This window comes from Dermochelys coriacea, chromosome 3, assembly GCF_009764565.3.
Source record: "Dermochelys coriacea isolate rDerCor1 chromosome 3, rDerCor1.pri.v4, whole genome shotgun sequence".
NCBI lineage: Eukaryota > Metazoa > Chordata > Testudines > Dermochelyidae > Dermochelys > Dermochelys coriacea.
In genome coordinates, this window is record NC_050070.1 from 62,277,527 (window position 1) to 62,299,964 (window position 22,438).

A 22,438-nucleotide genomic window follows, 5' to 3' on the forward strand; every position below is an offset into this window, starting at 1 on the left:
AAAACAGTATTTACAGTATGAAACTCCAACTCTGATATCTTCTCTGGCTGACCTGATCCAAAGAAATAAACCCTAATGATGTGATCTGTACTTCCAGTGGCCAAAAACATTCCACCTAAGAAAGATAAGCACAAATAAGCAATAGTCATGAGGAAAAAGGCAATGTAACATTATCTGAAAGTTGTCAATGACCTTAAATGTATTAAAGTTTATTTTTATTACCATAAAAAGTTATACCTATGTTGACTCATTTTTCATTGTCTGTTTATTTAATATTCAAAATTACATGAAAAATCTGAGACACCAAACATGTTATAAAATTTTTACATGTATGCAAATGATTAGATATTTCCTAATTTTTCCTCAAAACAATATTAACCCTATTTTTTAAAGTAACTTTTCATAAGCAAAACAAATGTAGGATTTTATTTATTTATTTATTTTTAAAGAGGACATGGACAAAGGGAGTTCGTTTCCAAACTCAACAGAAGATTTGAATTCTCTCTGGTCATTGGATGCAGAATTTTCAAAAATACTTAGAAGCTTAGGTCCAGTTTTTAACTCTACTTGTCTAAGTCCCTTATAAAAACTTCTGTACATGATGTGTAAACAAATCCTTTGATGCTCTCCCTTATGCACAGTACACATTGCACTTGGAGGAAACTAAATCACAAAAATACATTAACTAGATTTTATACCTAACGATACCCAAGTATTCCTACATAGCAAATTGTCTATGCACACAATATGAAAATCTATTATTAATAATAATTCTGAGCTCTTATAAGCATGTTTCTTCAGTAGAGCCCATCCAACTAAGTACACACTATAATAGTACTATATTTTACTACGCTTCTTAAATGCCTTATTACAAATCCTTATATTAAAGAGGTAGAAAAGAAAATCCTTTACCAGCACTAAAAGAAGAACAGATCATTTGAACTCCAGGGCGAGGACGTTCCATAAACTTTGTTGGCCTCTGACTACAAATAAGAAAATAATTAAATAAAAAATCATTTTTTTCCTTAGGGATATTATCATAATCAGAAGCAAGTCTGTATCTCAAAAATAAGTATAAAAGAACAAAATTAAACATGAAGTAACAGATGGCTAGCCATCTATAAACAATTTTATGTCACTATGCTTCATGATCTGATCTCATGGAAATTACAGAACCTCTAGATGGATTACAGTCTGCATGTATCACAGACATCTAGCATACTTAATGAGTTGCACTATATTCTTACACAAAACCATGCCCAGAGCCACTTTCAAGAAAAAGAGGTGGACATCAATAGCACTGTGTTTTAAACCAATGAATACATGTGACCTCAGCTGTTCCACGGCCTTCAAAGAGCAAAAACCCCTTTATACTGCACACAAAAAAGAAAGCTAGAAGTTGTTTAATAAAAAGATATGTTGAATAAAGAAATGGGTATTAAAAATAGACCAGACTCTGCAGAAAATCTATATTCTTTGTAGGTAGCATTATCATCACATTGCCCCAAAATTTCAAAAAGCATCATGATCTCCTATGTAACTTGCATATATTTGTTCCCTTTTGGACATTTCAGTATCTGATATGAGTAGTAGAAATGTCAACTAGAGCTTTAATGGTCTAATCCTGTGGCATAAAAATAAAAAAATTAAAATCAAGAAAATTCAAATGTTTGTTCTTTTAATCCTTACTCTCTGATTTTACATATATACTGCGGCAGCCTCGAAACAATAGGTTTTGCATACTATACCATCTGCAATCTGAGAGCTCAGTGGAGAGCAGCATTTACACATACATGTGGTCCTTGTTGTAGTTGATTTATTCTAAACTCTAAATACTGAAATTAAAATTATGTAGGCTTTCCTTTCATGTAAGAAAATAGGAAAATGTATTCATACCTTACTGAAAATTTCATTTCTAAGAGTAATGAGGTCCATAGTTCTCTGACATTAAGGTTCTGCTCTATGCAGCCTTAGAGGCAAACCAGACCTGTCATTCAGTGGCTCCACCTCTAAGAAGCATGCTAGCTGCGACACTTTCTCAGCCAAGAAAATCTCTAATCACTATATATTGCTATATATCAATACTACCAGTTCCCATACTAAGCAAAGATTGCAATGAAGAAATAGATTTTAAGTACCAACTAATAATCCCGTATCTTTCCCAAAGAAACACCCCGTTTAAGGTGGACTAAAACTCTGAATCTCATTATTCCAAAAATAAAACATATATGTGTTATCCTATTCTTGTTTGTAATGAGGGCCACAGATCCATGACACTGGGATTTTCATAACAGTATCCACTCAGAGTGGGAAAAATACATATGCAAAATAGGATAACCCGTTCTTAATTGTTATTAGAAGGGGTTACACAAAATAGGTTAACACATTCTTAATTGTTATTAGGACACTACAGCATGGAGTATCCATTTACTAAAGGTGGTATTGATTGATGATTAAATGCCCAGCTTGGAGAACTTGGAGAAGGTATGCACAGAGAACCAGGTGGCTAGCTTTACAGAGTCTCTCAGATGAAATGAATCTTTCTGTCCATTGAGTTACCACAGACCTGAAAAAGAGAAAGCATGTGTGCAAGCATACACACACACACTCTCTGATTTTGGAAGAGGAAGTTATACTTTGACTTGCAGGCCTCCAAGATACAATGCCTTAGCCAGCTGGAATTGGAAGATTAGGATCTTCTTTTCCCTTTGACACTGAATCACAGAGCAAAAACAGCGTATTTCTGGACTGTAAAATTAATATTTATTTTGAGAGTTGTGCAGACATCCAAAATATGCCAGAATTTCCTTTTGGGATGAGAGGGAGCTGGACGTAAGGATTGAATGACAATTTCCTGTGCTCTATGCAACTATGAGTTAATCTTTGGTATGAAGCTAAGATTGGTTCTGAGTACCACTTTATCTTTACAGAACGTGTAGTATTAAGGTTCCCAGGAGAAAGATCCCCTGTGAGCAGAAGTGACTGCTATCAAAAAGCCATTTCAGTTGTGAAGTACTGAGACAACCTCACGAATGATTCCAGTGGAGGCCAGTAAGGTCATGAAGAACCAGGATAAGATCCCATGAAAGAGAACTGTGCAGAGATTTAGTTCTCCAAAATGGGACCACCAAAATCACCAATGTCGGTTCTTGTACGATCTTTTATAGTGTTCTAACGGGAAGATGAAAAGGAGAGAAAGGGTTCAGGAGTCCTCCTCTTGACCAATTTTGTGATAAGACATCTTGTTGCCTTGGTTTTGTGATCCTGCCAATGAGAGAAGAACATGTGAATACTGTGATTCAGGTGGAGAAAACACAGATCAACAGGAAAAATGAATAAATCTACAAGTAGTTTCCATTCTGAGTAATCTACCTAGCTGCTGAGCCAGTCGCCTGTAATATTTTCCTTTATATGTGAAGAAAGCAGGCTGACAGTGAACTCTCCTCCGCCCAAGTCATCAGAAAGTGAGTTTCTCTTTACTGAACTGTGCTGTGCATCTTGTTCCATCTTGTCTGTTGATGTATGACATGGCTGAGGTGTTGCCTTTCATGACCAGCACATAAGGGGGGTCTAGATACAGGAGCTGAGCCTTGACACCATATTGAATTGTACTGACTTGTAACCAGTTTTTACTGTCTTTGCTGTTGTTTGGACCATATTCTCCAGACAATCCTTGACTATGTCTACACATCCCATCCCTACAGGCTGACATCTGTGGCAATAACTTCCCTGACTGGTTCATCTATTGCAAAGCTCAACTAATTTGCTTGGATTAAACTGGTATTTGAACAATACAATAGTCTCCTCGACAGAAATACCTTCACTGGTGAGTTACTCCTGAGGGAATTCTGTGCCAAAAATTAAAAATTCTGCACACAATATTTTAAAATTTTGCACATTTTGTCAATAAATAAATGTGGAGGCTTCAGCATGGCAGTGGGGAGCACAGGTCGCTGGCTGCATGGAAAAGGGAGATCATCCTGCAGCCCTCCCACCCCCCAGGACATGGACTTGGTGGTAAGGCTGCACCCAACACTGACACAGCGTAAGGGCTGGGTCTGCCCCAGAAATGCCCCGGGGCCCTGCCCCTCCATGCCAGGTGCACCAGGTGTGGGCAGGCAGGCTCAGCCCAACAGGATACATGTGTGGGGGGATCCAGGTGTGGGGTAAGAGGGTTCTGTGTGGCACAATCTGGGTATGGATGGCTAAGTGGGAGGTCTGGGGTGGGGGGATCTGGATGTGTGAGGGCTCATTGTGAGGTTCCAGATCCAGGGGCAATGGGACCTTTCAGGGGGGTCCAGGTGAAGGTGGTTGGGCTCAGCAGGGGAATCTGGGTTAGGGGGGATGGGATTCAGCAGGGGGTCTGGACTTAGCAGGGTGCTGGTGGGGTGGGGGTTTAGGTGCAACTAGTTGGGGGTCTGGGTGCAGAGGGCTCATCAGGGTGGGGCCTGGTTTGGATGAAGAGGGTGGGGTTCGGGGGGGCTGACTGTAGGAAGTGAGGCTCAGTGGGGTGGAGGGCTCAGTGGGGGTTTCTGGGTGCAGAGGAGGTCTGGGTATACAGGGTCTGGATGCACGGGAATTGTGAGGGGAAGCAATCTGCGGGGAACATGAATTCTGCGTGCACATAGTGGTGCAGAATTCCCCCAGGAGTAGCGACTGAAGAGATTGAGGGAGGAATAGGAATAAAGTCTGTACTGACTTCATAAGAACACAAGCCCACTGAGGAACATCTATACAGGAATCTACTGATCACAGAAGCATGTGAACATGGGTTGACCATTTTGATAAGAGTCCTCAGCTTCTCCCATCTTTCCTAGTAAATGAAAACTTTTTAGAGAGCCATATTTATCTCTGCTCTGAGGTGTGGAAACTGCTGAGATATTAACTAACTACACACAATTTATCAAAGCGCTGGCTCTCCAGTATCATTTATCTATTGCCCTGCCTCTGGATGATGGGGCTTGAATAAGGTGGTTATCAAGGAAGGGACAGACATGGAAACTCTCCTGTCTGAGAGCTGCTATTAACACTATCAACACTTTCATAAATACTTGCAGGGCTGTTGGTAAACCAAAAAAGACAAGGACCTGTGCTAGTAGTGTTGTGCTTCTAAAGCAAAATAACTGTGACTGCTGAATTGGGATGGGGGCTGGGAATCCTTCAGATCTACTGATGTCATCAGGTGTCCCATGCTCATGGAAGCTAATATGGACCTTAAAAGTCTCCACCTTGAGTTTTAATTTCTTCATTAATCTGTTGCGTTATTACACATAAAGAACTGACTTGTAGCTTGCTTTGACTAAGAACAAGATGTAGTAAAGGCCTCAACACTTTACTGGAAAAAGGGACAGGGTCAGTTACTCCCATTTATGGAAAATGAAGGATGGCTGTCTTCACATTTAATCTCTTTTGTGGATCCTTTAACAAGTGAGATGGGGTAAATCTGTGCCCTCTTTATGCATCCCAGGATTGCATAAGCTTTTGGCCACAGTATCACACTGGGAACTCGTGTTCAGCTGATTAGTCACCGTGACTCCCAAATCTTTTTCAGAAAGTCAATGCTCCCCAGGAGAGGGTCCCCATCCGGTAAGTATGATCTACATTCTTTGTTCCTAAATGTATACATTTACATTTAGCTGTATTAAAACACATATTGTTTGCTAGCGTCCACTTTACCAAGAGATCCAGATAACCCTGAATCAGTGATCTGTCCTCTTCATTATTTACCATGGCCCCAATTTTTGCGTCATCTGCAAACTTTGTCAGTGATGATTTTATGTTTTCTTCACTGATAAAATAGCAAAGGGCCAAGAACAAATCCCTGCAACAGACTCCTAGAAACAGATCTGCTTAATGACAACTCCCTATATACAGTTAAATTTTAAAATCAGTCAGCCAGTTTTCAAATCCATTAAATGTGTGCCATGTTAAATTTATATTGTTCCGGTTGTTGTTTTTGTTTTTTTAATCAAAATGTTGCATGGTACTAAGTCATACACCTGAGAGAAGTCTAAGTATGTTATGTCAACACTATTACCTTTATCAACCAAACTTGTAATCTCATCAAAAAAATATATCAAGTTAATCTGACAGGATATGTATTCCATAAGCCCATGCTGATTTGCATTAATTACACTACTCTCCTTTAATTCTTTATTAATCGAGTCACATAGCAGCTGCCCCATTAACTTGCCCAGGATCCAAAACATACTGACAGACCTAGAATTACCTGGGTCATCCCATTACCCTTTTTAAAAATTAGCATAACATTAGCTTTTTTTCAGTCTTCTGGAACACCCCTAGTGCTCCAAATCTTATTGACAACTAACATTAATGGTCCAGTAAGCTCTTCAGCCAACTCTTGTAACACTCTTGGACACAAGTTCTCGCCCTGCTGATTTTAAAATGTCTGACTTCAGTAGCTGCTGTTTAACATGCTCCAGAGATAAAAGTAGAATGGAAGAAGTGTTATCATCGCCACATGATGAGAGCATATTATCTGTTTTTCCACCAAATACAGAACAGAAATATATCAACACTTCTACCTTTTCAGCATTATTGATAATTCTACTATTTCCATATAGTAATGGATCAATACCATTGTCAGGATTCTTTTTGTTCCCAAGACATTTAAAAAGCTTGTCCTTGCTGTCCTCAGCTCTGGTGGCCGAGATTTCGCCTTCTCTCTCGGCTTCCCTTATCAGTTTTCTACAATTCCTAATTACTGATTTATATCCATTATTAGCAAATTCACCATTCTTATATTTTTTTTTACAGCTACTTCACTTTCACTTCACTTCCTCTCTAAACCAGGTCTTTTTTTAACCCACACAGCCTTCTTCCTTGATTGTGGGATTATGACTTTTGGGGCATCTAGTAAGATATTCTTAAATGATTCCCAATTATTATTCACATTTTTCTGATTTCATCTTTCTCGCACCTGATTTGGATAATAATTGTTTTCAGCTTTGTGAAATTGGCCCCATTAAAGCACCAAGTATATATATTACTGGTCTAGATTTTATTCTGCTTACGTATTATAAACGTGATCAAGCTTTAGTTCTGAGATCAGTTCCTCTTTATCTGTTAGGACAAGGTCTAATATAGAACTTCCCTGTGTTGGCTGCAAATTATTGAGTTAGAAAACTGTCTTATTATGTTTAAAAATTCCAAGGATGTTTTAGTACTGGCAACATGAGACCTCCAGCATACATCACTCAAATTGAAGGCCCCCCCCCCATGATCATGCAGTATTTTTTCCCTATATGTTGTAGGTAGGCACACAAGAAGGCAGTCCTACTGAGCCTTAGTGTGATTTTGTGGTCTGTAGCAGACAACAACTAGTACCCCATCTGTCTTTTATCTATGGACATTGATCCATATGCATTCAAGATGATCTTCTTCCAAAATTAGGGACTCGGAAACAGGTAATGCAATTTTTGACAGTGCCACTCCACATTCCCTTTTGCTCACACAGTCCTTCCAAAATTGGTTATAACCATTTAACGTTCCAATTGTGCGAGTCATCCCAGCAGGTCACAGTAATACAAACGAGATCAAATTTAGGCTTATAAACGAACAGCTCTAATTCCTCATATTTACCCAGGCTCCTAGCATTGGTGCACAAGCAATTAAAGAATTTCTTTCCTTTGTGTCCTTTGGTTCCTTGATTAATTTTCTTCTGAACATCTCCATTTTATATTGAGTGCTCATATCATCCCTCTTTTTACCCTCCCCTTTTGCTATTAGTTTACCCCCTTTCTGACTATTCTAGCCAGCCTGTCCCCCAGGAGATTGGTCCCCCTTCTACTGAGGTGGAAGCCATCCAAACTATACAACTCCTCTCCCATAGAAGATGGACCCATGTTCTACAAAACCAAAGCCCTCCATCCTACATCACTTACCTAGTCAGTGATTCTCTTCCAGAATCTTCTGCCTTCTGCCTTCCTTTGCTTAAGGGACAGCGAGGATCACAAAGAAGATGGCCTGGACATTTTTCTTCTTCGGCACATATCTACTACCTGCGAGATATCCCGAGACACGTCATTTGTGCCAGTATGAACAATCACCACTGGATCCTTGCCCATCATCTTTAAAAGCCCATCCAATCTTAGAGTGATGTCTCGTGCCATCCTGTTGTCCAACTGTACTGTGCAGAAACTTCTTCTGCTTCTTCTGAGTACTGCATCTCCAACAAGGACCATCTCTCTATTTTGGACAGTTTGATAACTCTTTGTGAGTCAGTTTGATTTTCTTAAAAGTTGGGCCAAGCTGCTACTTGTATGTATGTTCCAGACTGCGTTCTGTTTCCATGTCAATGCTGTCCAACTGTAACAGCAGGATGGGTGGGGTTAGCATGAGGAGGGTGGGGCTGTGCAGGCTTTGGCAGCTAGGCAAGAAGCTTCTCTGGTCCTTTAATATTGCACTTCAACCTCCCTTCTTTAAGGTGGGAGGAGGAGGGAATGGCTGTCTGTGCCAGAGCAAGAGGACTTTGCTGCTTCCTGGGAACTCTCCTACTTGGGGGAGAGAGGCTGCAAGAAACCCTGCCCCAATCTGAACATATGGGAGAGACCTAAGTCTCCAGAGAACCAGAACAGATCTCCAGACTAGGCACTCAATCAGTTAGGAGGTACAGGAGACTGCATCTGGCTTTCCCCTTCTTAGTCTCCTCCACGCTGCACTCTGTGTGGTTGAGCAGGGAGGTAGAGGAAGAGTCCCAGTAATTATGAGGAGAAGAGCAATCCCCATGCCAATAAAGGCAGAAAGCAGAAACCTGGAAGTTTGAAGCCAATTGAAAAGAAATTCTATATATTTGCTCTGTAGCAAGGTGGAGCTGATCTGCCTCCCCCTTGCCTAGAGCAGAGACATTTGGCTGCCTAAACCAAATATGTCTGATGTCATGGATCTGTGGACCTCATTACAAATAATAAGTACAATGCAAGTTCCCAGTCTCATGGAAATACTTAGTACAATTTCAGACAACAGTTTAAAAGGTGGAAAAACTTTTCACCTTAGAAGACCCTTTGGCCTCAACCAAAATTCATGGAAGCCATTAGAATTCAAGGGCATTAGTTTTTGAACTTTAAGTTCTTATGGTGAAAAAAACTGCATTAATACATTTCTGGGTTCCCAACTGTCTCTCTACCCCTATCAATTTATGTTATCTACTAAAGCTTTTAAAAACTACTTGGGGTCCAGAATATCAGCGATCCAATTTATGCCAGCCAAGTATCTAGTCCCTTGATAGTTAGAGGGCAGACATAGCCCACTGTAATAACGTCAACAGATTTCTACCGATTTGTTCTAAGTGTTGAGGCATGGGACATAGTAATAGCAAAAGACCATAAGAAGTAACAGTAAATACATAAAAAAGAGGGGAAAAAAGCAAGACTTTTGAGTATACTTTGAATAGTACTAAAGAAATAGCAGTATGGATGTTTGGAAGAAGAGAAGAACAGAGTGGAACATGAGGAAGGGCCCAATATTAAATGCAAACAGCAGAAAAAAAGGCACCAAAGATAACCAAGGCAGTTAATACAATATGTGAATAACAACATAAACAAAAATCAAATCATTCAAGTACAATGATAAATCAGAGGAAAGGATCTTAATGTCAGATGACATTTTGAACTTGACACATACCGAGGGTGGAGGCTTACTAGTTGCAGATATCTAAAATACATGAGAAACTGGGACTGAAAATTTATTTAAAAATTGACAAACAAAAATTTAAATCAGAACAGTTGCACAGATCTATATAGACTATTACTTAAAACAGGCTTGAAAGCTTGTCTCTCTCACCAACAGAAGTTGGTCCAACAAAAGATATTATCCCACCACCTTGTCTCACTTACAACAGTAGACCAGTAAGGCAACCAATGCAATAATATAGCCACAGGTATGTCTACACTGGAGCTGGAAGTGTAATTTCCAGCTCAGGTTGATAAAACTGTACAAGCATTGATTGAGCTAGCGTGTAAAAACAGCAGCATAGCTGTGGCTCAACAGGCAGTGGGATGGATTAGCTGCCCCAAATACATACCTAGGATTGAAGACAGGATTGTAGTTAAGGCAACTAGCCCATCCTGCCAACCATGGAACTACAACTACATGGCTATTTTTAGCATGCTAGCTCAATCAAAGCAAGCATGGGTATGTCTGTCCAAAATTACACCTCCAGCTCCCATGTACACATACCCTATGAGAGAATCAAGGCATATACCAGTTTTAAATGTGATATTTGTCAAACAATTATGGATTACATTGTTACGTACCCAGAAAATCCCTATCCATCAACATCATGTCCACCCATAAGGCCTTATATACTCATAGAACTTTTGATATAACATTTGTCTTGCAAAGGAATCTTCCCTGCATTCTTCCCTCAGTGTAGATTTGGGATGGGGGGGGAAAAAGTTTGGAAGATTTAATTACTCTCTCCCTCTTTCCTTCAGCAGAAATAAGATTTCCAAGTAGCAGGATCCTGCCTTTGGTTCTGCAAAGTAGTGTGTTTCCCCCTGTGATGGAATATACAAACCCCACACTAAGCAACAAGGGGTTAAGAAGCTGCTCTGGGCTCAGCCAGCCCTGCCCTGCCACACATGCAAGAGATGCATAGGCTGGAGGAGGAATTAAAAGGGAGCAGGATAGCTCACTTGGGGGTAGACCAGGGAATGTTTCAGAACTGCAACTTGCAGCTGCTGAGGGAAAGCAGGATCCCTCCCTATGACAACTGTCCAAAGATCCCTCCCTGAGGGAACAGAGGACCTGCTTCAGGTACACTGTGAGAGGGAAGCATTCCTCCTTCTCTCTCATGTGTACTCAGTTTATTTGTGCTAATTCTCCTTGTCCTGTTTATGAGCTACCCCTGAAGGGGAGAGACCTGGAACTAACCTGACTGGCGAGCCAAGGCGCCAGCCGCTGCTCCAAGGAAAGAGTTAACACACCATTCCTGACCATGAAGAGGTGCCATGCGGTGAGCTGACCCCATTCGTGCCTTCCTGTTCAGTCTGCAAACTGTGGACAACAGAGGGATGGTAGGAAGTGGTTCAGAGAGAGCAGCCTGGAGGCACTCTTGGGTGTTGGACCCTTTTGTTACCCGCAAAGGGCCCTGGGCCAGAGCCTGGGGCAGTGGAAGGGCCCTGGGCCAGAGCCTGGGGCAGTGGAAGGGCCCAGGCTCCCCTACCAAAACCCCCTCTGCAAGAAGAACTACCTAAGCCCTGACCACTGGGAGAGGCTCCCCACAAGTGAAGATCAGCACACTCCCACAGCAGCACTACATGTTGTAAATGAATATCTTCCATTTTAAACTACTAGTGGAAACCTTCTACTCTGCTGGAGTGCTGCTGAGATCATGCTGCTTAGGTACTGCAGAGGAATCTTCTACAAAAACAAGAGGCCAGGAAAAACCACTGATTCTTGCAATTCCATCTCCAATGTAAAGAATTAAAATGGAGGATCTCAACTGTTAAATGGGAGAGCAGATTATGATTTTTCTTCCTCTGAGGCTATCCACTGAGACTTTCCCAATAATGCGCCTACCAGCTATTTCCCACCTATTCTTCCCAGAGACCCACTACTTTAGTATTCTAGACATGACCACATGATTTCTAATCCTTCAAGACATACTTTATACCTCCTCTCCTCAAAAAAATGACAACTAGCTAATAACTAATTTATACTATCCAAAAAACAGTTAAAGCAACTAAAAAAAAAAACAACACTTATTCCCTTCAATACTTGTCCCCAGGCCCATGCCATCTCACAAAAAAATTCTGACTAAACCAATATGTACCGCAGATGTGAATGAATGAGATAAGCAGCCTCAACATTCTCCACTGACCCTTTATTCTACATCCAATAGACTTGCTCATTCTGTTTCCTTGTTCCTCTGCCTCAGCATTCCCACATCTCCATCCCTTCAAAAGACTGGTCCTTTACTAGCACCCATTAATATATATATGTAATAATCAGAGCCCCATATATTCCACAATTCTGTCACTGCAGAATGTACTTCAAAACGGAGCTCCATAATCTCAGGTTTGATAAGGGAAAAAAATGTTTCTAGTCCTTGTAACCAAGGAAATCATATTGGAAACCATGAATAACTGTAAACTATTGTAGAGAAGTTTGCTTGAGTCTGCAGACAGCCAGAAACAATAGCACAGAGGAGCGAACTGCTTAATTCATCTCAATCAGGATCTTCTGGACCACAGAATTAAGCATTCTTGCCATGTAATCTGCAATTCTGCTGCAGCCAACTACCCCACATTTTATTTTGTCTCTCAGTATTGGCAATCCAATGTGTTCAAAAATCATAGGGCAGACCCCTCCAAAAGTCATATCATTGTCTTAAAATTCAGAAGATTTAACTCTCAACCTATTGACCCACCCACACACACACTCTCTCTCCAAGTTTTTTATTTGCCTTCTGGTTTTTGAGCCATTAATGTATGCTCAGGTCAGATTTCTGAGCTCTTCTCCACAACAAGGGCTAGAAACCTTGTTTCTTGAAAGAAAACACTGAGATTCTCATCTAAACACTTGACTCCAGAAGCTCAGGCTTTAAGAAAAACCTCATGAAATCATGAAAGTTGGCAGAACTGGTCTCTCTAGCCTACTGGGATAGCCTCTTGCTCTTCTGTTTTCCTAGTAAGGCGGCATTAATTGGATTAGTATATGCTCCCACAGTAGAGGGTCAAAAGTGAGAGCTGTAGTAGTACATCTTGTAGCCAGGAAACAGGGGAGCCAGAAATGTAAACTGGCAAAATGAACTGCCTGGAGAACAGTGTAGCAGCCAAGGCCTGGAAAACCTAGAAGATAAGATGAGGAAGCTGACTACAGGCTGCTTGGCACACAGAAAAGAAAAGAAGGGTCTGAACCAGACTGCTTGGACAACATAATAAAAGCCCAGGCTTCGCAAGTGGAGCCAGTCCACCCAGAAATGAACAGCAAAAAAATACCATCCTCAAAAACAACCCCAATGAATTTTATGTTAATGAATATTTTCAAGACCGAGCCATAGATTTTGTGTGAGGATAGCAGAACGAGAATGAATAGTATTTCATGTTTATAGACTAAATTAATGTTTTCACAAAATTTAATTCTGTTGTGTACATTGTATCCTGACAATGCTTCCAAGAAGATGTCATGCATCCCACCTCAAGTTACTTGTCAGATTCATTTTAGACACCAGCACACCTACATAACCATCCAGAAATACCCAGATATGCCGATACCTAGCAGGAGGGAAAGAAAGCTCAAACTCACCTCACCTAAAGTAGGAAAATGGGGGAGGGGCAGGGGGGAATGACTGATAGGCAAAAAGTCTAGAGGAAGATGAGAGAAAGAAGTGTCATTTATTTTAGCATTAAAATGCTTTAAGATATTTCAGAAATTTAGTAGGATGATACCGTGACTGTGCCCCCCATAAGGCATTATGGAAATATGATTATGAATATATATGACATAACTGGAATATGTTCTATGCTACATATGCCATGTAACACATCTATGTAGAGGTTATGATTTACTGAATCTATTAATCCTATTTGTATGCATGTATCATTTTGTATTTGAAGTTATGAATATTGGCCATGTACTGGCTTGATTTCTAAATAACCTCAGTAGAGCATTTGAGTCATGCATGGACATGTGACTTGCCCAGGTGACTCCAGAACTCCATCTTGGAGCTGGACTTTGTATAGGAGACAGGAGGGGGTCTCCACCCAAAAGAGAAAGTCTATTTAAGCCCATGGGAGACCCCCTTCATTTTATCTTCAGCTGGCTAAGGAGATAGCCTCTCCACCCCCAAGGATTCCTGAAAGAAACTGGAACAAAGGACAGTAACTACAGGGGGTGTGAGTGATTGCTGGACCCAGACTAAAAGGATATTAGTCTGTAAAAGGAAGCTGACTGGAACTGGTGAGGTTTTGTTTGTATTCAGTTTTATTAGACATAGACTTGCAGGTTTTACTTTATTTTGCTTGGTAATTCACTTTGTTCTGTCTGTTACTACTTGGAACCACTTAAATCCTACTTTCTGTATTTAATAAAATCACTTTTTACTTATTAATTAACCAAAGTATACTTGGAGGGGCAAACAGCTGTGCATATTTCTCTATCAGTTATAGAGGGCGAACAATTTATGAGTTTACCCTGTATAACATTTAAACAGGGTAAAACAGATTTCTTTTGGGTTTGGACCGCATTGGGAGTTGGGCACCTGAGTGTTAAAGATGAGAACACTTCTGTAAGCTGCTTTCAGTTAAGCCTACAGCTGTTAGGGGATGTAGTTCAGACCCGGGTAGGGGTTTGCAGCAGGCTAGCAGGTCTGGCTCAAACCAGGCAGGGTGCTGGAGTCCTAAGCTGGCAGGGCAGGAAAGCAGGAGCAGAAGTAGTCTTGGCAAATCAGGTGGCAGCTCCCAGAGGATTTCTGTTATCCAACCTGTCAGAGATACCTTCTCCCACCTAACATTTGGAATTAAAAACCTAGTTCTACTGCTTTCTTTAGCACTACTCTCATTTCAATTGGCATTAGGAGCCAGATATCTATCTATCTATCTATCTATCTATCTATCTATCAAAAAATTGAGCTTTTGTGCCAGGCCACAGAAAGTCTACCTAAACAGAAATGTATTAAATTGAATACAGTGAGGTTGGATGCTTTATTTGCTTCACCTACAAAACCTTAAGTACATTGCTGCACTAACTTAATCCTTAAAGGAGGCAGACAATTTATAACTTTATACCAACCAGAAAAACTATATTCTGTAACCATATAGAAAGTTAACTGATGAGTAACTTCTTTCAATTTGCTGACAGTAGTACACAACTAAATTTCTCTAACACTAGTTACCACTACTTTTTCATGACATATAATTAAGAACATGTAAAATACAACTAACTTTATTTTAAGGGTGCCAGCATCCCACAGCCAAAAACATATTGTTCCATCTGCTCCGGTTGAAGACAGATATCTCTTTGATCCACTGCACAATGGAGAAAACTGGAGGAAAAACAAACAAACAAAAACCCCCACAGGTTAAAAAAAAAATATTTGTTCAACTGCCGTCCCAGTTTCTCAAACAGAAACAAATGACCCTAATTATTCAGTCTTTATTGCAAACTCAAGCAGTACCCAACACTATTAAAGGAAAAGTCACATAGCGGGGGAAAAAAATCACATGGCAGCAACACCAACTGGTAAAATATTGCAAAGTTTGTCAGACGGATTATTTTCCCCCACAAAAACAATTCTCATAGATGAATCCCCTAGGCCTACAAGTCTACACGCAAACCCAAACATAAAAAAAAGTTACTTACCTGTACAGTAACTAGAGTTCAAGATGTTTTGTCCTATATGTATTCCGCTCTAGGTGGGCATGCACCAGAGATTTCTGCTAGCAGTGTCCGTTTGGTCGTGCACGCATCCTATCCTCCCACCCATACTCAGTGTGTGACCAACTGCCACTTGAGCCCCTTTTCTACCACAGATCCCAAAGAGTACAGGAAGAGTCCAAAGCAGATAGGAAGAAAGGCCGATCATGGAATACACACATCTCAAAGAACCATGAGCTATCCACATGTGGGTGGAAAGCACTAATAGCCATCAGATGTACCGTAAGACAGCTGAGTGAGTTCCTCAAGGTCTTTGGCGAAAGGATATAATCCAAAATACAACGTATTTAGGACTCTAGAAACACAAGTTCACACTAAGCCACAAATCTCTACCACTTTTTGTATTATACTCTTTTCTTGTAGAATCTTTTCTACTGTTGATCAGAATAGTTTGCTCCTCTGAAGAACATCTCTTTTCTAGTTCCGACATCCATCCAAAAACCATGTGGTTAAGTTGAGATGGATCAGGATTATTAATGATTCCCATGTTCTGAGTCAAGAAGTCCAACAGCAGAAATAACTGAATCAGAGGATAAGTGGAGAAGCAAAGTAGTGCTGAGAACCAATACTGTATGAGCCACGTAGGAACTACTAAGATAATTACGGCCTTGTCCTGTTTGATTTTCCTTAATGCCCTCAGACGTAGAAAAATTGGCGGATAAGCATACATTACCATCTGTGACCACGAAATTAAAAACATATCAACCAGAGAGTTTGGATTCTGACCCCCTCTGGAACAAAAACTTTTGCAACAGACAGGAACAAGAAATGTCAAAAAAATCTACTGCCGGTCATCCCCACTGGTGAAAAATGAACTGAACAACAGACTTCTGAATCTCCCATTCATCCTCTGTGGAAAAGTATTTGCTGAGGTTATCTGCTAATGTGCTCTTCAGACCTGGCCAGTTCTATATATATATAGATATAGATATATATCAATATCCTGGAGCTCAAAGGAATTGCCTATGAGCACAGAAGAGATGACTGTGCTCTCTGCTTGTTTACGTAAAATATTGTAATCATGTTGGTCATGATCTGACTAGGCTGACCTTGAAATCTTGGCAAGAAGTGTATGCATATGCTATAAACTTTTCTGAGCTCCAGGATATTGATATATGTAACAGTGACCCTCCTAGACTCCATTTGTATCTGTTGCTATTGTTCTTGTCGGAAGGGGTAGAACAAAGAAAACTTCTATACAAATTGCATTCAGGTTTTCCACAAATTGAAAGGGAAGAGAATCTTTTTTGGAACTGATACAATCATGTCCAGACCGTGTTTGCTCAGGGTATACACTGTCCTCAACCATGCTTACATGCAAAGTAGATGTAGTATGGCATGCAGTGTCATGGAAGCGCTAGAGGCCACGTGACCCATTAGACTGAGACAAGATCTTACTGTAATTTGCAGAGTCACTTGAAGTTGGATGATGAGGCTGGATATAGTCTGGAATCAGTTGTGAGGTAAATACTCTTTTGCTGTCCTGGAATACAGTATCAGGACAATAAATTCTATACATTCTGTTGGTGTTAAAACTGACTTTTCTTCTTTTACTCTCAACTGAGAGTCTGGAAAAGCTGGGGAACCATTCACATAGAGTTTTGAACTTCTTGCTAGGACTTTAGCTTGAGAAGCTACTCGCCCAGTTATAAACAGACTATCGTGTCCTGTTATCTTAGGAAAGCAGCCACCGTTTGGTAAATACCCCTGGTGCCAGTGTCAGGCCAAAGGGGAAGAACCCTAAATAGGTAGTGATTTGGATCAATCACAAATCTCTTGTGTACAAGATAATATATTTATGTGGAAATAAGCATCCTGGAGGCCAACAGCTGTAAACCCATCTCCCAGATCTAACAACAGTATTATGGTAGCTAAGGTAACCATACTTAAATTTCAAATGGTGAATGCAGGTATTGAGCATTCTAAGGTCCAGGACTGGCCTCCAACTTCCCATCTTCTTGGTTAGAAGAAAATATTTTAAGTAAAAATTTTTCGCTTTGCTGTTAAAGAGAAACAGCTTCTATTGCTCCAAAAGGAAAGAGAGAATCCTCTTTCTGGACAAGAAGTGTCCTTTGAGAGGGGTTCCTGAAAAGGAATACGGAAGGTGGGTGGGGAACAGGAAAAGCACGGAATTGAATTGCAAGAACAACTGTAATAATTTTTAACATCTCCTTGTCTATTACAGCATTCTTTGCTCTCCCATACTGGAAAAACGAAAGTTTCCAATTGGAATCTGGAAAGGAGGAGCAGCAGCCAGATCTAGAGGAATGATTATTTTGCAGCTCTCCACAATCCCATCAAAAGAGATGTTTGCTGGTCAGCACAGACTGCAAAGAGAAAGCAGACAGATTTCTCTTTTGTAGTTTCTGACTTTTCCTTGGAGGCTCTAGAGGCCTCAGCTAGTAAAAGGAGGACCGAGTTGTCCTCTGTCTAGAGTAAGATTGAAATTTACCATATTTTCTTTTTATTATTAGAGTATAAATGCCTACAGAACATAAAGCAGCATGAGAAACCTTAAAAGGGTGGAGGGACCCATCTGTTCTCTCACTGAAAAGATCAGGGTGTCCTAATGGAAGGTCATTCACTATTGCTTGGACTTCTTTCAGAATACTCAAAGACTTAAGCCACAATGACCAACACATCATGACAGAAGTTACCAAAGAGCACGAAGTGGTGTCTGCCACATATAAGGAAGCCTGTAATGAAGGTCTTGCTATTAACTGACATTCCGTTATCAATGACTGAGATGGCTCCCTGTATTCGTTTGGCAACTTGTGAACAAAATTTGTGAATTTATTATAGTTGAGAAAATCATACTTTGCCATGAACTTGGTAATTAGAAATTTGAAACTGCAGACTTACAGCAGAATAGTTTTTGTCCAACAAGGTCTAAATGCTTTACGTTCTTATTAAATGGGGAGCTCTTAGAATGGTGCTGTTTATTTCTCTCATTAGCTGCAGCTACCACAAGATAGCATAGCACTGGGTGGAAGTAGAAGTATTCAGCTTCTTTTGCAGGAAAATAATATTTCTTCTCAGTCTTTTTAGAAGGAGGAGAAATAATAGCAGGAGTATGCCATACAGTCTTTGCAGGCTCCAAGTGAGCGTCATTAATCAGAAGCATGATTTGCCCCAGCATAGTAATATAAAGGATGTCTAATAGTTTATGAAGAGCCTTTCAGGACTTCCTCTAATAGGATTTGGAACAAATTCACTATCCTCTTCATGAGCTCTTAAAAGCACAAAGTAGTCAGGACATAACTGTCAGGTTGGCATCACTGCCTCATCCACAGAAGACAAGGAAAGGACTACAGAAGCTGAGCTGTCTTCCTCTCTGAGCTGGCCTTTCCCTTCAGAGAGCTCCTCCTGATGTTGGTATGCACAGAAGACCCATGACGCTTAGCGGACTTCTGCTTCTTTCTCTTCATCACTCTCTGAGAGGATACCTGGAAAGGCTTGGGTCCCCAATATGGCCCCTGAACAGCACTGAACCAGTAAAAAAAAAAAGGGGACTCAGAGAGATGGATACCAGCTCATATGAGAAGCCCGATAATCCCTGTATCTGGAATGATGGGATATCTTAGACCACCTTTCTGAGCCAAAATTTGAGGCTGGGACTGGACCGCAGGGGATGGATCAAATGGAATTGCCCTCTTCTGTTCATCTGGCACTGGCCACTGTCGGAAGACAGATACTGGGCTAGACGGACCATTGGTCTGACCCAGTATAGCTGTTCTTATGGTCTTATGAATAGGTTGTAGGGAAATATGTAAGTGAATCATTCACTCTGTTCTGGGAGTCAGACAATGAATATGATACATCTGACTCCAGAGGAGGAACAGTGGGAATGGGACTGAAAAGAAGCTGTTCCTCTCTTAAAGTTAGTAGCAGGGAGGAGACTGGTCCTGAGGAAGTAACTGAGTCCTGTACTGGAGATAAATGTAAGCCTCCTGACAGCAATGGGGATTTGGGCTCAGAGATTTATAGGTCCCCCAGTACCATGCATTGAATCAGTACTGTGAAGCTGGATCATTCTCATTACTGTTGATAAAGCACTCAGTACTGATCTGCTTTCTACAATGCATCAATTGGTACCAATGGTGTGGCAGCTGGTGCTGATGGTGGGTACTGTAACAAGAGACTTAGTACTGGGCATGACCATAGGATTCTATGATATCAGTGCCGCAGTGCTGGTTCCACACTCCTTCAATGTTTCATCTGTACCTGCACCAGGTTGTGGAGCCTCACTCATCTTGGAACCAAGAGGCAATATTAACTTAAAAAAAAAAAAAAAAAAAGATACAAGGAGAGCTTTGTCTCTTTTTCTTGGGAGGGTGTTTAACTTTTCACTGCTACTTTCCCCTGGATCCTCCTATCCTTCAAGGAAAGCTTAACTTCATGCGTTCTGGAGCTAACCAATGCCAAGCTGAAAGGAGCACTCTTTGGCTCTTCTGTCCAGTGTACAGGGGAGTCAGGTGGGCCAAAATTTGAGGTTGACCACATTGGGGGGTTCGGGGGGGGGGCATTTTTAGCCTCATCTCCCTGCAATTGTTTGTTCTTCTGGAAAATAACTTACAGATACTGCACTTTGGGCGAGTCTCATGTCCCCTCAAACAAAAAAGGCAGCAAGTAGAGTCATCACTGAGAGGGAAGTGCTCACTTTACTTTGATATCAAATACTTTAATATTTGAAGTAGGAGATTTTAGCATAAACAATTCCCAGAATACTAAACAAAAGAAGGAGGGCATGGATTTTATTTTGCACACACATTTAAGTTCTCTTTTAAAAATACAGTCCAAAGATACTGTGCAAACAGTGCCATCTGAACTGAAAACTAATTTAAAAAAAAAAAAAAAGAGCACTACATCTCAGGCCAAGTATGTACAGACAGACACTGCTAGCAAAAAATCTCCAATCCTGGGTGCATGTGCACCTAGAGTGGAACATCAACAGGGACAAACACCCAAGGAAAGACGTTTACAAACGTAAGGAATAGAATAGCCTTACAATAAGCTCTCTTTTATAAATGACAGGTGTTGTGAAATATTAAACAAATTATCTAATGAACTCGTTCTTTTAATGCTTGACAATCTTCTCTCTACCACACCCAATATTTATCATCATTTGTGTATAACTTAGGTGTTGGTCCTGCAAAGACTTACGTACCTAACTTTATATACAAGTAGTCCCCCTGACTTCAACAGGACTACACGTGCATAAAGGGAAGCATGTGTTTTTGCAGAATCAGAACAGAATCTTCGGGATCAGATCTTTGGGACAAAAATCATGTCTTCAGTCTGTCACACATTTATGACATTAAAAAGAACCCAAAGGGACCATTCAATTTTTAAAAGCTCCTTGTCCATGCTTTACAATTTAGTTACCTGTTGCACATTTCTTATTAAAACAAACGTCACAGAAAAAAAACTGTTATTGCTGCAATCCACTTCCTCACTTATTGTGATATGTAAAAAGACAGAAAGATTGTTACCTGTAGTGATGTTATGGATGCACTGTGACCCTGCAAAACTGCTAAGGGTGCACATGTTCGAAGACACCAAACTCTGATCATTTTATCACAGCTCCCTGCAGCAATCATGGTGTTCTCATAGTTCACAGCCATGTCAGATATTTCAGCTGCATGTCCTCTTAAAGTTGCCAACAACCTTCCATCATCTGTTGCCCAGATTTTTACAAGGCAATCATCAGAACCCTAAAAACAAGGCAGCAATCATCACAACCATATAATTATCTCTTCTGATGTCCCAAACCTATGTTATTTAACTAAAACAACAAAATTAGTGACATTCATTGTAAACCACTTCTCACTACAGTCTAAATGCACTGAGGAAAGCTGCAGAAGAGTGTGGAAGCAGAATACAAAGTATGCTAAGTGCCAACAGTATATACATATTATGCATCTGTAAATGTACACACAAGCCCTACAACAAGCTGAATCTAAATTCTTTAGCAAGGTCTTTTCGTTTCTGCAGAACTCCAGGGCAACAAACTGTAGATACTGCAAACAGCCTAATTTATATTTTAAAACTGAAGTTTATGTTGAATATGAAAATGAATAATGAATCAGTATAGTGTTCCTTGTATTTATTTTATGTTAAATCTAATATTTTATGCTATACCTGTATTTCTGTCCTCTCCCCACATCAGCTAGTCCTTCATGCACTCCCAACTTAAGAAATGCTAGCGTACATCTTCTGAATATATTTCTTCACCTTTCTGGCATGCTTTAATAAGCAGTGAAACAGATAACTTTTAAAGCACAAAAAAAATCTTTATTAATGCCCATTAAGATGAATGGGGCAATTCACAGCACTCAGAGCTGTTCCAGGTTCTCTGCAAACTCAGGCAGGCATTTCTGTCCCAGTTACAGTTAATTCACATTTTGACCGTTTCCTTTGAAACCATAACAGATGTTTTGGTTTTGTTTTAAATAAAATCCAAGACCCTGGGAAGAACAAGTGAAAGGTCAAAGATATAGATAGATGACTAGTGTCAGACACCTCAGTGCTTCTGAAAATCCCACTAAGTGCATATCTGCACATTTGGGCACCTAAATACTTTTAAAAACTGTATACGACTTGCTTAAAGTCACACAGGAAATGTGTGACAGACCAGGGAATTGAGCCCATATTTTCAGAGTCACAGGCCCTTACCACAGGGACCATTCTTCCACTCCATAGGGATATATACCCCAGCAAGTCAGAAACTTCACCCCAGAAAGTTAACTTATGTTTTATGAGCTCTAATTCAGAGACCCTGGATGAGAGTCAGACATCTGTCATCACCGCTTTTTGTAAAATTGAACAGGTTCCAGTTCTAACTCAGCTAAAAAAACAAACAAACAAACAAACAATTTGTTACAGCACAACTATGAGGCCCAGGTTTATGTTGGCGCACAGATATAATTCATTAATTAAAAGGGACTGCAGGAGAAGAGGGGATTCTGGGCCTTGAGTTCTGGTATCATGTTTTATGTGCCATGCCTACAAGTTAGATTTATAGAATGACAGCAGCCTA

At 40.4% G+C, this 22,438-nt stretch overlaps 1 protein-coding gene across 5 annotated transcripts in view; it reads right to left on the reverse strand.

Moving 5' to 3' along the window:
* Positions 1 to 22,438, reverse strand: part of LOC119853819 (pleckstrin homology domain interacting protein) — a 311,916-nt gene that overhangs the window by 179,954 nt on the left and 109,524 nt on the right. For 4 of the 5 annotated variants that reach the window (XM_038397319.2, XM_038397318.2, XM_043510549.1 and 1 more), the window contains 4 exons: positions 20,892 to 21,113; positions 14,907 to 15,007; positions 913 to 983; positions 15 to 115 (listed from right to left, as the gene is read on the reverse strand). In XM_038397319.2, the coding sequence (XP_038253247.1) occupies positions 15 to 115; positions 913 to 983; positions 14,907 to 15,007; positions 20,892 to 21,113 (495 nt within the window). Of the gene's footprint in view, positions 1 to 14; positions 116 to 912; positions 984 to 7,904; positions 7,968 to 14,906; positions 15,008 to 20,891; positions 21,114 to 22,438 lie in introns of those variants that run through there. The other variant, XM_043510550.1, reaches the window with a different exon arrangement.